Source organism: Rhinopithecus bieti, unplaced genomic scaffold, assembly GCF_001698545.2.
Source record: "Rhinopithecus bieti isolate Rb0 unplaced genomic scaffold, ASM169854v2 scaffold_64314, whole genome shotgun sequence".
NCBI classification, from domain to species: Eukaryota; Metazoa; Chordata; class Mammalia; order Primates; family Cercopithecidae; genus Rhinopithecus; species Rhinopithecus bieti.
Genome location: NW_016824620.1, coordinates 396,392 through 412,640, shown reverse-complemented (window position 1 = coordinate 412,640; position 16,249 = coordinate 396,392). Strand labels below are relative to the sequence as shown.

The following is a 16,249-nucleotide window of genomic DNA, read 5'->3' as shown; positions in this document are numbered from 1 at the left end:
CTTGGGGCGATTTTAAAAAAAAAAGCTTTTTTTGCATAGTTTATAAGGCCTCAGCCAGGCACAGGGTCTCATATCTGTAATCCTAGCACTTGGAGAGGTTGAGGCAGGATGACCGCTTGAGGCAGAGGGTTCAAGACCAGATTGGACAACACAGATTGACCTTGTCTCTACAAAAATAAAAATTAGCTGGGTGTGGTGCTGCACATCTGTAATCCCAGCTACTCAGGATGCTGAAGTGAGAGGATTGCTTGAGCCTAGGAGCACAAGGCTTCAGTGAGCCATGATCACTTTACTGAACCCCACCCTAGGCAAAAAAGGGAGACCTTTTCCAAAAAAAAAAAAAAAAAAAAAAAAACCTGTAAGCATCCCTTCAGCAATTTTGTTTTTCCATGAAGAGGAAAGACAGATTCCAGAGTTCAATTCCAAGTTTTAAAATGGCCTTGATTATAGTTACAAGTTCAAGAGTCTGACAATCAATAATTTATAGTGGCAGTTAAGAATACTTAATAATGTGCAACTAGAAGAATATCGACTTAGTATAGACAAACGGTGTATTTCAACCGTTTATGAAATTTAGCCCTCTCCTGTATTTCTAGTAATATTTAGCAATACATGCCTAAAACAACATCTTTGAAAACAGGACTCAAAGGAAAAAAACACCTATAAATCTACTTCCAAGAAAAAACCACGTTTAACGTTGTCATTCACAGTTTTTGGGTATTTATGCCTTAGTTACCTATTATTTTTTACCAAAATGTTAACAAACCACATATTTTACAGCCTGTGTTTTAGTGAAGATTCTTCCAAGTCAACATTCTTCCTCATGATGTTTGATGACTTGATAGTAATCTATCATACAGATATACCACAATTTACTTATCTTGGGAATTTTGGTAGGATATTAACATTTGAGGTATTTTGTACATTCCCAAAGCCAAAGAAAGCGGCCAAGGCCCTTCCATTCATCCACACATAACTCTTTATTGTTTTAATTTGAAACACCTCTTCAAAACATATTTTCCAATCTTCCATTTTGGAGCTCAAAATCAAATATGGGCGACCTGTAAGTAATAAAGCAAAAATTATGCTACTCTTTTATGTGCATGAGTCCAATATGCACTTTTTGGGGAAAAGCACATAGCCAAATGGAGAAAAAAAAACACCTAAAATTATTTGTCAAGAGTCCTAATGTGTTGGAAAGTAAGTTAAAACATTTTACCTCAACATACGCTTCTATAACTATTGTAAGAATTTCTATATCCACTATACCGTGTACTTATTTTTCAGGACTTTTTTCGTATTTTTGCAACTCTTTCTGCCCCTTTAAATTAAAACTTATTATAATAACAAAACTGTGCTTCCCAAACCAAGAAATATACACAGTTCCCAAAAACCCGGATTCTTTGTGGTGCTGAGAAGCTGAAATATCTGGCCTCTACTTATACATACAAGTCCCATTGATTAAAACACCCGGAAAAAATACGGAAAGAAAATCAGTAAGAGTTTGTGTCGAACCGCCAAGAAATAACAACAAAAAAAAAGAGGCCCTGAGCAACGGAGGAAATGAAGGACTTTCCCGACCTGTCACTGGTATTGGGGGCTGAGGGAAACGTTGACAGCTTAGAAGCTGCCCCGCAACGAGCGGGAAAGAGGAGGGCGGGGAGTTTCCGGGCCTTAGTGCGCCTTTGTCCCTGCCGGCAGGTGCGACAACGCTACTGGGCCCATCGGAAGGCCCGCCGCCGCGCCCCGCCCAACCCCGCGCGCCCGGCCCGACCGGCGCGTCCCCACGGCGCGGGGCGGGGCCTCCCGCGGCGACTCCCGCCCGCTCCGGCCCACCCACAAAGGCCCGCAGGGCTGTACCGAGGGGGAGCGTCCACCCGCCCTGGGCCGGCCTTACCCAGCCGCTCCGCCCGCCTGCAGCCCCGGCCGCGGTCACCGACCGCCGCGCCCCGCCCCCTGGCCGCCACGGCTGCTGCTATTGCTCCTCCGGCCGCGGCCGCTGCCGTCGCTCCGGCACCCGCCGCCCTCACCTCCCTTACCCCTCCCGGTGCCGCCGCAAAACCAGTCCCGCGGCCGCCAAGCGATCCCTGCTCCGCGCGACACTGCGTGCGCGCACACGCAGAGAGGCGGTGACGCACTTTACGGCGGCAGCGTAAGTGCGTGACGCTCGTCAGTGGCTTCACTTCACACGTGGCGCTAGCGGAGGCAGGCTGTTGTGCTCGTGCGGCTTTCTACAGCCAAGATGAAGCGGCCTAGTAAGTGGGGTCGGGAAGCGGGCGTGGAGGGACCCATGTCTGGAAGTTGCTGCAGCCACCACGACGCTCTTTTACCGCTACGGCTTTGTCTCTGCTGGTATGGGGGTGAGAGCCTACGTGTAGGCCTTGGCCCTATTTCCTCGTAGGACCGAGAGTTGGAAATCCCTACGGCGATCATGTTAACCGCGCGGGCTCATTCTGTGTAACGAAACCGGGCAGAGGGTGGGGAAGACTAGGCCAGATTTTCGTAAGGATCTGAGCCATTTTTCAGGCCCAATATCTTCCTTTCCGTGGCCACGTGCAGGCTGGCCCACGTGAGAGCTGAGACTCGCCTCCCAGACTCAGTGTTCCTCTCCTGCCTTATGATTCGTGCTGTTTGACACAAAGTGGCTGTCGTTTTGGGTCTCATAAACGCTCATACACGCTGCTGTGTATGATCCCATTCTGATACTGTAAGAGTAGGTGCAGGGAACTTGTACTCCATTCTGGATCTACTGAATCTAATTCTCTGGAATTTGAAAGTGGCATGTATGTTTGCATTAGGCATTTCGCATTAGTCTTAACGTTAGGTTTGGCAGCCAATAACACGAGAAAAGGATGTAACTCCATAGTGCGTTAACCCAGAACTAATCATTTGCGTTAACAGATTTGTGATGTTTCTTTGTAGAGTTAAAGAAAGCAAGTAAACGCATGACCTGCCATAAGCGGTATAAAATCCAAAAAAAGGTAAGTGTAGTGCTTGAGAGAGCTATACCAAACACACTGCTAAACTGATTTTGCCCTATTCCTTTGCAGGAAAGTCTGGGTTAATGTGATTTGGTTTCGGGAAATGGCATTGGATAGACTGACCATGGGCACAGACTCTTAGGCATCAGGAGTGCAGCTGTAAGAAAGTGCAATGATTTGGTGATAAGTCTCTAAATTTGTTCAACATGTTAATCTCTGCATAGAGAGCCTTCTGGTTACATTTTCTTACTGTTTTATACTTACCTATGCGTTACTTTGTAAGATTCCAACTAAAGCTCCATTTTCCTATTACATTTTATAGGCATAACTAAATTGCAGCCAGATTGGTTTCTCACTTGAATTCTGCTTAAGTATAAAGATATTTTTGTAAGCAGACAAAATCTATTTTAATAGGTTCGAGAACATCATCGAAAATTAAGGAAGGAGGCTAAAAAGCGGGGTCACAAGAAGCCTAGGAAAGACCCAGGAGTTCCAAACAGTGCTCCCTTTAAGGAGGCTCTTCTTAGGGAAGCTGAGCTAAGGAAACAGAGGGTAAGTTATGTTAGCCAGAATTTTCAATGAGTGGTGTAGTGTGTTATGTGTGATACTTTTCGGAGTAAGGTAACAACACTAGTTACTGGTTCACCTATTTCCCTTACGGCTCTGACACAGCTTGAAGAACTAAAACAGCAGCAGAAACTTGACAGGCAGAAGGAACTGGAAAAGAAAAGAAAATTTGAAACTAATCCTGATATTAAGCCATCAAATGTGGAACCTATGGAAAAGGTATGATTAGGTCTCTTTATGCATGAGAGATCAGGGGTTTTGATTTTGTTTTTGTTTCTTGGGCCTGAGTGCAGTGGCACAATCACAGCTCACTGCAACCTCGACCACCCAGGCTCAAGCAGTCTTACCACCTCAGTCTCTTAAGTAGCTGGGACTACAGAAGCACACCATCATGCCTGGCTAATTTTTTTTAGTAGACATGGGCTTTCACTATATTGCCAAGGCTGGTCTCAAACTCTTGGACTCAAGTGATCCACCCCGCTCAGCCTCCCAGTTTCTGGTATTACAGGTGTGGGCTGTTGCACCTGGCTGAGATGAGTTCTGGTGCAAAAATAAAAGCACATCTACAGGCTGCTGAGATTCTTGGGAGGAAGACAACTGAGTTCAGACTCCATCTTACCTATTTAACAACTGCAAGTGCTGCTACTCAGCTGTGGAAAATGGAGATAGAGGTTACAACTGCTCTACTTCTAATTTTGTGTCCTTTCCCCCTTTATCCTCTAGGCGTTTGGGCTTTGCAAAACTGAGAACAAAGCCAAGTCAGGCAAACAGAATTCAAAGAAGCTGTACTGCCAAGAACTTAAAAAGGTATCTTAGCCTAGGTCAGTGTCTGACAGTGGTAATGAGGTTTAAAAGACTCAAGTCATTTTTTTTTTAACCTTTTAAGATCAAGGGTACATGTGCAGGTTTGTTATATGGGTAAACTTGTGTCGTGGGGGTTTGTTGTACATATTATTTCATCACCCAGGCATTAAGCCTAGTACCGATTAGTTATCTTTCCTGATCCTCTCCCTCCTCCCACCTTCCACCAACAAATCATTTCGTGACTCGACTCTAGCTTATGCTGTTTAATGCCTTTCCTGCTATGTTTACCTGACAGAAATAGTTTCTTTGGTTCTAAATATTTGCACAAAACTGGTTCTGCCTGTAAGCATGACTTACAACATTTTTAAAAAAAATGTTGACATAGTGTTGAGACTGAGAAAAGTACATTGGAGTAAGCAGTGTCAGGCTAAGGGTCTCTAAAGTACTCTGTTGAAACCTAAGTGAAAGAGGACAAGAGGGTATTGTCTCCTTGGTGTAGTTGCTCTCCAGCACTCCCATCCCCAACATCCATTTTCCCAAGCTCACTCCCCCATGGATAGAACCTGACTGCCCTACAGCAGCTTTTGGCAAGGCCAGAGGGACCTACCAAACTACATAATTTACTATGGGAGGATTCAGACAGGGATATTTTCATTTTTGAAATCCATCTTAATCAGAGGCCTATGTTTTACTCTCCTGTGTGAGAAATGATGAGGGTCAACATTCTTCATAACCAAAGTGAAGACATGAGATCCAACTCTGAGCTCACCCTCTTGCCAAATGGATAATGTCAGTACTCTCTTGTTGAAGGTATTACCAGAGCAAGGGATGTCCTTCTGGTCATTTTTTACTTAATAGGTGATTGAAGCCTCCGATGTTGTCCTAGAGGTGTTGGATGCCAGAGATCCTCTTGGTTGCAGATGTCCTCAGGTAGAAGAGGCCATTGTCCAGAGTGGACAGAAAAAGCTGGTACTTATATTAAATAAATCAGGTGAGTAAAGAGGGTACCCTTTGTCTTCCATGTACATTGGTGAGGTATGAGGATACAGTGTAATAGTCACTGAAGACTGATTAGATCCAACTCTGACCTCAGCACAGCCAGAGTATGTGCACTTTGCCAGAGACAGTGCTAGTCAGTGGGGAGGAGGTGATTTTTACAACTGACTCAACGGGTTTCTACTGTTCTTTTGCCATTCAGTATTTACTGTCTTTTAAATAAGAGTGTAAGCTGCTATACCCAGTTAAGTGTAGTATATTTCATCTAGGAAGTGATGACAGTGTGACAAATTCCCCACACCTACACAATGTCGGGTATTAGTTCAAGAGTGAAATAAATTGGAACGTATGTGACAAAATATTTAAATGAAATGCATAATTATGCATCTGAGTTTCAGCAGCAGGAACAAGAAAACCCAGAACAGAGAATTACAAAGCAGAAAATGGGAATGAAATCTAAAATTATTTTTGGGGTTAAGAAACAATTGGCTGCTTGGAAGGCTGAAGCAGGTGGATCACTTGAGGCCAGGAGTTCGAGAAAAGCCTGGCCAACATGGCGAAACCCCATCTCTACTAAAATACAAATATTAGCCGGGCATGGTGGTGGGCACTTGTAGTCCCAGCCACTTGGGAGGCTGAGGCAGGAGAATTGCTTGAACCCGGGAGGCGGAGGTTGCAGTGAGCCAATACCATGCCACTGCACTCCAGCCTGGGCAACAGAGCAAGATTCCGTCTCAAAAAAAAAAAGAATGAATAAAAGAAACAATTGGCTGCTAGCTAAAGGTAAATTCTGGAAACATAGCTCTAGGGTTAGTAGGTTTGTAATCCAGACGTTGAGTCTGTCCTGAAATTTTTGAGTGAGCAATACAAAGGGAATTGAAATAGAGAAGTGTATATGCTGAGCTCTGTTAAGGTAAGGGCAGCATGGTAGGGGAGCTTACCCTGCTCTGATTTTCTCATTAAATCCTTTTGAAAAGACTGGGAAAATGTAAACCAGAGTAAAATCTATAGTTGCCAGATTTTGAAATGCATCTCAACAAAATAGCAAAATTGGAGCAAATGTCTTCTTTTTTTTTGTTGAGACGTAGTCTCACTCTGTCGCCCAGGCTGGAGTGCAATGGCACGATCTCGGCTCACTGCAAGCTCCGCCTCTTGGGTTCACGCCATTCTCCTGCCTCATCCTCCCTAGTAGCTGGGACTACAGGCGCCCACCACCACGCCCGGCTAATTTTTTTGTATTTTTAGTAGAGACAGGGTTTCACCGTGTTAGCCAGGATGGTCTTATCTCCTGACCTCGTGATCCGCCCGTCTCGGCCTCCCAAAGTGCTGGGATTACAGGCATGAGTCACCGCGCCTGGCCGCAAATGTCTTGTTTCTAATTCCTATCAGATCTGGTACCAAAGGAGAATTTGGAGAGCTGGCTAAATTATTTGAAGAAAGAATTGCCAACAGTGGTGTTCAGAGCCTCAACAAAACCAAAGGATAAAGGGAAGATAACCAAGGTATCCTTTATTAGTGGTAAGATATGTGGTTCTTTCAGATTTTGGTTGAAATATGATGAGTGTACAAAATCTTGATTTAAATAAATGAAAAATTACAAGATCCAACTCTGATTTCAGCCAGAGATAATCTGAAAGGCAGTGTAGTTAGTTTAAGAGCTGGGCTCTGGAGCCTGATTGCTTGGGGTTTGTTGAAATAATTTTTCAGGTAAGTTGCCAGAATAATTCAACTATTTGGAATTTTAGCATGTGAAGGCAAAGAAGAATGCTGCTCCATTCAGAAGTGAAGTCTGCTTTGGGAAAGAAGGCCTTTGGAAACTTCTTGGAGGTTTTCAGGAGACTTGCGGCAAAGCCATTCGGGTTGGAGTAATTGGTGAGTTTCAGTTCATTACTTTTTACTTTTTAATTGTTGAAATAGTTAAGAAGTTTAGCCAGCTCTCTAAGTGCCCAAGCAGCAGTGTATGGAGTTGTTGTCAAGTAAAAGGCTCACTCAAATAGTAGCTTCTTGCCTATACCTTACTAAAAGCACATAACCACACACAATTTAAAGAAAAAAACTTAACGCAACTGTTGGCCGGGCACGGTGGCTCACACCTGTAATCCCAGCACTTTGGGAGACCAAAGCGGGTGGGTGACGAGGTCAGGAGATTGAGACCATCCTGGCTTACACGGTGAAACCCCGTCTACTAAAAGTACAAAAAGTTAGCCGGGCATGGTGGCGGTCGCCTGTCGTCTCAGCTACTAGGGAGGCTGAGGCAGGAGAATGGCCCGGGAGGCGGAGCTTGCAGTGAGCCCAGATGGCGCCACTGCACTCCAGCCTGGGTGACAGAGCGAGACTCATCTCAAGAGAAAGGAGAAAAAGAAAACTTACACAACTGCTCCAGATTCAGTTTTTTTGTTGGAACTGATTACTGTAGGAAGCTGGTTTCTAAAAGCTCTTGGTTTGTTTGAATTTACAGTATTTTCCTGCCTTTTCATTACTTGTGCAAAAAATGAAACTAAAATTGGCCTTAGTATTGAAGTGAAGACACTGAGATCCAACTCTGATCTTGCCCTAAACATCAGGGAAATGGAAAATTAGGCAGTGAAAATTTCATGAATGCCAACATATAATGCTTTTTATATCTGTATTTCCCATTTATTTGTAGGTTTCCCAAATGTGGGGAAAAGCAGCATTATCAATAGCTTAAAACAAGAACAGATGTGTAATGTTGGTGTATCCATGGGGCTTACAAGGTAAATGGAGGTGTCCATAATTGTAATATTACTAGTGAGACACTGTTTTATTTTGGTTATCTCAAGGAAGGTGATTTTCTTTTTTCTTTTTTTTTTTTTTTTTTTTTTTTTTTTTTTTTTTTTTGAGACAGTTTCGCTCTTGTTGTCCAGGCTGGAATGCAATGGTGCAGTCTCGGCTCACTGCAACCTCCACCTCTCAGGTTCAAGCGATTTTCCTGCCTCAGCCTCCTGAGCGGCTGGGATTACAGGCATGTGCCCCCACACCTGGCTAATTTTGTATTTTTAGTAGAGACGGGTTTCTCCGTGTTGGTTAGGCTGGTCTTGAACTCCTGACCTCAGCTGATCTGCCCGCCTTGGCCTCCCAAAGTGCTGGGATTACAGGTCAAGCCACCGCGCCTGGACTAATTTTTTTTTAAAGCTTTTGGTGAAGAGATTTAAGCCAGTGCTAGGCTTGGGGAAAAACTGATTGGAGTGGGACAGCTGCCCACAATTTAGTTTGAAAGACAAGTTAAGCAAATAGAGAGGAAAGCTCCCTCAGAGGAAGTGATGTTTGAACCTGGCCTTGAGAAATTAATAAAAATTTGCCAGCTAGAAGGCTGCCACCACACCTAGCTAGTTTTTGTATTTTAGTAGAGATGGGGTTTCACCGTGTTGCCCAGGCTAGTCTCAAACTCCTGGCCTTAAGTGATCCACTCACCTAGGCCTCATAAAGTGTTGGGATTACACTTGTATTGGGTGGCATGAGCCACTGTGCCCTAAATCTTTTTTTTTTTTTTTTTTTTTTTTTTTTGAGACGGAGTCTCACTTTGTCTCCCAGGCTGGAGTGGTGGTATCTTGGCTCACTGCAACCTCAGCCTCCTGAGTAGCTGGGATCACAGGCACCCGGCTAATTTTGTAAGAACAGGTTTCCTTTTTTTTTTTTTTTTTTTTTTTTGAGACGGAGTCTCCCGCTCTGTCCCACCCAGCTGGAGTGCAGTGGCCAGATCTCAGCTCAACCTGCAAGCTCCGCCCCTCCCCGGGGAGTTCACACCCATTCTCCCTGCTCAGCCTCCCCGAGTAGCTGGACTACCACGGTGCCGCACTCCGCCCGGCAGTTTTTTTTTGTATTTTTAGTAGAATGGGGTTTCACCCGTGTTACGCCAGGATGGTACTCCGATCCTCCTGAACCTCGTGAATCCGCCCGTCTCGGCCTCCCAAAGTGCTGGGATTACAGGCTTGAGCCACCGGGCCCGGCCAGACAGGGCTTTCACCATGTTGGCCAGGCTGGTCTCGAACTCCTGACCTCAGGTGATCCACCTGCCTCAGCCTCCCAGATTACAGGCGTGAGCCACTGCACCCGGCCAGAAGGTGGCGTATTTATAGCAAAGGAAATAGCATGTGTTTTGGTTGATGTAAATATATAAGCTGTAACATGCAGTGTTTCTCTTCAGAATAGTTGGGTATGCTGTTACAGTTTTAGATAAATGTGAAGCAAATGATGATAAACTGGATCTGACTGACTGTGCTGAGTCTGTTCAATCCAACCCTGAGCTTCATGTTCTCTTACCTTCCAAATAAACCAATGCCCCCATCAATTCCATCTCTCTTCTTTCAGGAGCATGCAAGTTGTCCCCTTGGACAAACAGATCACAATCATAGATAGTCCAAGCTTCATCGTATCTCCACTTAATTCCTCCTCTGCACTTGCTCTGCGAAGTCCAGCAAGTATTGAAGTAGTAAAACCGATGGAGGCTGCCAGTGCCATCCTTGCCCAGGCTGATGCTCGACAGGTAAAAACGCCTTCTCATGAGCTCCTTGGAGCCATTTTCTTTCATCATAAGCATTTTCAGTAGAAGAATTTTGGAAGTTTTTTAAAGTTCTGACATGTCAGATGAAGTTCTTTTTTTGTTTGTTTGTTTTTTAAGGTAGTACTGAAATATACTGTCCCAGGCTACAGGAATTCTCTGGAATTTTTTACTATGCTTGCTCAGAGAAGAGGTATGCACCAGAAAGGTGGAATCCCAAATGTTGAAGGTGCTGCCAAACTGCTGTGGTCTGAGTGGACAGGGTAAGCTTTCTTTTCTGTTGGCATTTTGGTGACCACTAGAATAAACCTCCTTTTGACACATCTTATTTTTAATATCAGTGCCTCATTAGCTTACTATTGCTGTACCCCTACATCTTGGACTCCTCCTCCATATTTTAATGAGAGTACTGTGGTAGACATGAAAAGGGACTTCAATCTGGAAGAACTGGAAAAGAACAATGCACAGAGCATAAAAGGTGAGAACTGTGTGTCACTGCTGTCTTCATCAGTTGACAGGCCAATAGAGGTCTTACCTGTTTACATGGGCTTTGTTTCTTCCCTAGCCATCAAGGGTCCTCATTTGGCCAATAGCATCCTTTTCCAGTCTTCCGGTCTGACAAATGGAATAATAGAAGAAAAGGACATACATGAAGAATTGCCAAAACGGAAAGAAAGGAAGCAGGAGGAGGAGGAGGATGACAAAGACAGTGACCAGGAAATTATTGATGAAGAAGTTGATGTAAGTGTGTCCTCCATGAGTTGTTTAAAACTGAAGTGAGTTTTCTAGCATTATAATACATAATGAGAAAGAACTGAAGATAGGAAATATTTGAGGCTTGTGATCCGTTAGCCTTAATTTTGCACATCCCGTTATATGTACCTCCAAAGAGTTAATTTTTTCAGGTACATAACTACTTGGATTAAATAAGCAAGACAAGGGCTACTAATCCAGCACCATTTTTCTTTGTCACACAGGAAAAGAGCTCAGGCATGTTCGCTGCAGAAGAGACAGGGGAGGCACTGTCTGAGGAGTCTACAGCAGGTGAGGCAGGCAAAAGGGGTTCTTCTAACAAAGCAGCATGGTGTAGAATCACTTTGACTTTTTGAAAATCTTTTTATTTTCCTGCAATATAGGTGAACAGTCTACAAGGTCTTTTATCTTGGATAAAATGATTGAAGAGGATGATGCTTATGACTTCAGTACAGATTATGTGTAACAGAACCATGTCTTTTTTTATGAGTTTTTTTGTTTTTTAATATTCTAAGCAGACTGCTAAACTTCTATGTATAATATATGTAAGTTATGGTATGCATGAGCTGTGTAAATTTTGTGAATATGTATTGTATTAAAACCAGGCAATTTGGAATCCCTAAATTCTATAAAAAGACAATTCATCTCATTGTGAGTGGAAGTAGTTATCTGGAATAAAAAAATACGATACCTATTGAAAAATGTTAAGTTTTATTTACAGATCAGGCCACAGGTTACAAAATTAAAGCCAACAGCAGTTTTGAATTATCCGTACCAGCTAGCTGAACTAGCTGTATCAGTTCTTTCCAGTCATTCAGTCATTCAGCATTGTAGTAAGAAAACACTTGGTAAGGCAGATGGAGACATATTTATAGTCTATAGTCTGTCTGGGAAGCTGACTTCCAGACAGGGCAGTTTGTCATCTTTACCCGGCTGACACATCTTTTTCCATGGCTTGCTACGATAGGCATTGAAGCCTCGCAACTGTTACTTTGCATACATGCCATCTTCCAGGACTTCCTGAGAAATGCTTATAGTTTAAATTCTGTTTCACTTTATGTTTGAGATCTCGGTATATCTTCGGATTAGGTTGAATTTGCCTGTTGGGTCTGGAATATACCATTTTTCCCAAACATCAGTATATGAAGCGGTCCTTCCCCATGGCTTAAAATGTCCATTCCAATGGAGTAATTTAGCAGCCTTTACAAACTGAGGTGAATATCGTTTTCCAGCACTGGAACCTTATATTTGAGACAAAAATAGGCACATCATTGTGCCATGTGAAATTGTGCAGAAAACTTAAGGGAAACAAAGAATATACCCTATCCCTGAGGATAGTTCTTTAGGTACCAATTCTTTACTAGCTTATGCCACTGGTTAATTCTACTTACCAAGGTGGCGGACATTCCACATAGGATCGATGGTAGAGTGCTGTTGATAAAATACGATAAGCAGAGGAGGTGTTGTGATGCTACCAGCCAGGGTTCTGCTATACAATCCCTCTCTTGGTGGAACAGAAAACAAATGTTAGTGAAAAGTGCTAACTCCTGTTAGTCACAACTCCCGGAATTGAAATACAACAGTTTTTCACAGCTCGGCCAGTTACATACTTACTCTACATTGAGTTTCATCCATTTTTCCAGTTGGTTAGTTATATTCTGTCGTTTCCATTCTGTCAGGTTTGCAACAAAAACTCCAGGATTAAATGAGCAAGTGCTGGCTTTCATGGAAAGCTTACGAATTCTTTCCTTTTTATAGTCAAGATAGCCAATGTAATTGTACTAAAAACACAGATAGGATATATGTATTCACTGCTTCAAACAGAATAGATACAAATTTTATAGCCAGTAGAGAAAACAGCTGTTAAACTATGACTTCTTCAGATTAGATAATAGATACTTGAAATTCCAAGTTAGAATAGGAACCTAGATGTTGACATATTAAACCAGATGTTCAAGAAGAACAATTAGGCTGTCAAGTCCATGAAGAAGTCTACAGAAAAGCAGGATTGAGTTTTGTGATGAAATGATTGGGGAGTGAGTGTAAATTGCAGCAAAAGAGTTCCCTGAATTTGCAACCTCTTCCCAATAAACGATATTGTAGGAAGAGGGATGTGTGGTAAGCAATTTACCTGGTTTCCTGCTCCACGGATGACAACTTTAGTAGAGGCTGAATCACAATCTTCTGAAAATGCAGCTGCATGTCCTGACTTCAGTGGTGTGTTGTAAAGGGCAAGAATATCACCTGAAATAGACAAGATGTTAAGATTTGTATTTCAGTTGCCTTGAGAGTTCCCTGTTATTCCCACTTCTCCCTATGGTGACCTTTTATAGAAGACTGTAAATAAAACAACCACTATAGCCCACTGTAACCCATTGTTTTATTTAGCAATTGTACTCAATCTGGGTGGAGAACAGCACTCATGGTAACATTTTTGATACCTTGCACAATTACATCATCATCCATGTATATGGCCTTCTTTGCGCTGGGAACCAGAATTGGCAAGTAGAACCTTGCAAAGGTTAACTGGAAAAGGAAATAATAATTGGCATAGGATACTGCACTGGCTGTGCTTTTATTTACATAGAAACTCCTAGGATGCTTTCAGTACACATTCAGGAGAAGAAAGGACTCTTAGAACCACCCAGGCTTGGTCCCCAGGAAACTACCTGCACTATATCCACAGATACCCAGGTATTCCATTATTTCCTAATACTGCCAAGTACAAAGAAGGATGCATGGAACTCACAGGTTTCATGGATTCCCCCTGGTCAGGATCCTCCTTTACTTTCCCTTCCAAAAGTTTAGGGTCAAAATTGACAATTTTGTATCTGATACTTTTCAGGGAATCACTGTTGAGCCAGGACCTGATGAAGATAAAACACTAAATTTTAGTTTCAAATAATGTCTCCAAACCAATGAGGGAATAATGCAAAAGAAACCCTATGGACCAAATAGGTGTTTACAAGCTCCTTTTATCTCTGAGCTTTGGTTTCCTCGTCTGAAGTGATGGTTATTCCCACCAAAGTCCCTCCCTGAACCAAGGTTACATAGTAATTATAACACTAAAACTACTCTAGAAAAATACAATACAGAATTAAGAACATTTCATCACCACCTAGACCATCCAACTCTTAACCCAATAAATACACTGGTGAAGAAAAGGAGTCAAAGTGACGGTAGCGAAAGCTAATTACCAACAGAGTAATCTCTTATCTACAGACTGACTTCTTAATTCACTGAGTAATTCCACCACTCAAGTCTAAGGCACTACCTGTAAGAAAAAAGTGTTTGCTAAAGGAGTACTGCACATTTTTTCTAGGTCAGTTTCAAATCAGCGTTTTGTGGATACTTAGTGTTATTTCTGTAGTCTATTTTTATACAGCTTCTGTTTCTGTATTTTAAATGGTTCAGAATTTACAGCTTCAAAAACTAAATATGAACCATGGAGAAGGCCATAAGGACGAAAATGTTTTAGAAATTTGACAACTAGTTAATTTGTTAGACCAACAAATTTGGAGTAAGTTTTATAAGTCTTAGTTCATTTTCAAAACGGATTGGACTATCCAAGTTTCCCTAGATCACTCTGGGGAAAGTCAGGATTTGGATCAGGACCTGTGATCAGCCTGTGATCAGCTTCACAACACTACCTTGCCTTTGTTGCTAAGTCCCTTCCCACTCTAGACCAGAGCTGCTCAGAACATGTCCATGAAATAAGGAACCTGTAACTTACAAATCAACATTTACTGATCCCTTCACTGAGAAAGTAGTATTACCAAAACAACGTCAGGTGGGGTTAACAGTGCAGAGTGACAGTTGACTGACTTTCTGGCATGAGCTCCTTGTATCACTTCTATTATAGGGATAAGCTCATAATACAATCCTAAAAAAATATGTCAGTTGTACAGTTTATCGGTGGCACAATTTCAATTGTAAAAACAACATACAAACCACAGAAAAACAGTTCCTGGATTAGCAGCTGGCCTGCTCTAGATCATTGTCTAGAAGCAGAATCACATAAGCAGAGCTCACCGGAGATGGTCTGCTGTATTGTTGAGAGTAACAATGTAGAAAATCACATTGGAGCGAGTGTTGTGCTGAATGCTGTTTATGGCTGCGATGGCCCCCCCAAGCCTGTCTTCAGATGCAGCGATGACCACAGGAATCTCCTCTTGTCTCCCATCTACTGCATGTCGGAGAGCATTTGGAACAAAGTTTATAGGTTGAGGCCCCACAATTCCTGAATCTGAAAACACAAGGAAGGCACTGTGATACAATCTCATGGGCTTTTGAGTCCAAGACACGGAAAAAGGGAAGGTAAGGATTATGGTTCTGATTTACCTCATTCTCCCCCATTAAACTGAAGCATATAGCCCTGAAACTTTCCCTGTATGTAAACAAGCTTTTGGAAAAGTGGAGAAAGCATTTTTTAAAATAGGCTGACAGCACTTCGATACACTACTGGTAGGAAAATAACAGAACCTGTTAGAATATATTGTGGCAATTTGTATCAAGAGTTTCCTAAGGACAAAATCTGAAATATAATCAAAAGAAAGAATTTTATTTAAATTGTGAAAACGTAGCAGCAAACTAAATATTTTTTAAGTCACAAATCACAAGTAGGCATTAAACCAATTGAGTGAGTCACAATCAATTTATACAGAAAAAGTTTCTGGATTGCAATAGAAAACTGAAGTAGAGGCCGGGCGTGGTGAGTCACGTCTATAATCCCAGCACTTTGGGAGGCTGAGGCAGGTGGATCACTTGAGGTCAGGAGTTCAAGACCAGCCTGATCAACATGGTAAAACCCTGTCTCTACTAAAAATACAAAATGAGCCAGGTGTAATGGTGAATGCCTGTAATCCCAGCTACTTGGGAGACTGAGGCAGGAGAATCGCTTGAACTCGGGAGGTAGAGGTTGTCGTGAGCCAAGATCGTGCCATTGCACTCCAGCCTGGGAAGCAAGAAGAAAATTCCATCTTACAAAAAAAGAAAACTGAATTAGAATACCAAAGAAAATACAGTGTATCACACAAGGAAACTGCAAGTACTGTCCTATATACATTCTTGCCTTTTTTTTTTTTAATTAATTCCTCATTGAACCCTGGTATTTACTATGTGCCAGGCAGTATCTAGGCACTGGGGTTACAGCCATGAATAAAACATCCCTAACTTTCTGAGGATAGACAGCCAATAAGTAAATACATATGTATGTACATGTGCTACATGTAATGTATTTCCTATTGTAGGGCTGCCATCAAAAAGTGTTAAAACTGTTGTACCACAAGATGTTATCCTGTGGAAACAAATTAATAGACATTAAAATTATGTATGAAGAGTTTCTACGATCACAGTGACATGATATACAGAAAAACACATAATGTACAGTTTATATATAGTACAATCTCAACTGTACAGAAAAAAGATATGTAGGAAAAAACTGGAAGGTACTAAGCCAAAAATGTAATAAGTTAACTTTAGGCAATGAAATCATTCATTCAACCAATATTTATTGAACAGCTATAGGTATCAGCCACCATCCATAGGCACAGAAGATAAAACAGTACACAAATTGCCTTCATGGAGCTTGAATACTGTTGTCTCTTTTTTTTTTTTTTTTTTTTTTTGG

General features: G+C 42.2%; 3 protein-coding genes across 6 annotated transcripts in view; 1 reads left to right on the top strand and 2 right to left on the bottom strand.

The window, feature by feature from the left end:
- The window catches only part of PBRM1 (polybromo 1), a 154,888-nt gene extending 152,907 nt beyond the window's left edge, over positions 1-1,981 (bottom strand). Inside the window, 1 exon segment of the mRNA XM_017862427.1 lies at positions 1,898-1,981. The gene's annotated coding sequence lies outside the window, so the exon portion shown is untranslated.
- Positions 1,982-2,069: 88 nt separating this feature from the next.
- On the top strand, positions 2,070-11,322 carry GNL3 (G protein nucleolar 3). The gene is made up of 15 exons (XM_017862431.1): positions 2,070-2,255; positions 2,923-2,981; positions 3,396-3,533; positions 3,654-3,767; positions 4,272-4,355; positions 5,211-5,343; positions 6,738-6,850; positions 7,094-7,220; positions 7,996-8,083; positions 9,678-9,852; positions 9,988-10,130; positions 10,209-10,345; positions 10,433-10,608; positions 10,845-10,911; positions 11,004-11,322. The coding sequence occupies exons 1-15, from the start codon at positions 2,243-2,245 to the stop codon at positions 11,084-11,086; spliced, it is 1,650 nt and encodes a 549-aa protein (XP_017717920.1). The 5' UTR covers positions 2,070-2,242; the 3' UTR covers positions 11,087-11,322.
- Positions 11,309-16,249, bottom strand: part of GLT8D1 (glycosyltransferase 8 domain containing 1) — a 12,077-nt gene continuing 7,136 nt past the window's right edge. For 3 of the 4 annotated variants that reach the window (XM_017862433.1, XM_017862434.1, XM_017862432.1), the window contains 7 exons: positions 14,653-14,866; positions 13,370-13,487; positions 13,062-13,146; positions 12,752-12,864; positions 12,235-12,401; positions 12,012-12,124; positions 11,309-11,861 (listed from right to left, as the gene is read on the bottom strand). In XM_017862433.1, the coding sequence (XP_017717922.1) occupies positions 11,671-11,861; positions 12,012-12,124; positions 12,235-12,401; positions 12,752-12,864; positions 13,062-13,146; positions 13,370-13,487; positions 14,653-14,866 (1,001 nt within the window). In that variant the 3' untranslated portion in view covers positions 11,309-11,670. The remainder of the gene's footprint in view (positions 11,862-12,011; positions 12,125-12,234; positions 12,402-12,751; positions 12,865-13,061; positions 13,147-13,369; positions 13,488-14,652; positions 14,867-16,249) is intronic. The other variant, XM_017862435.1, reaches the window with a different exon arrangement.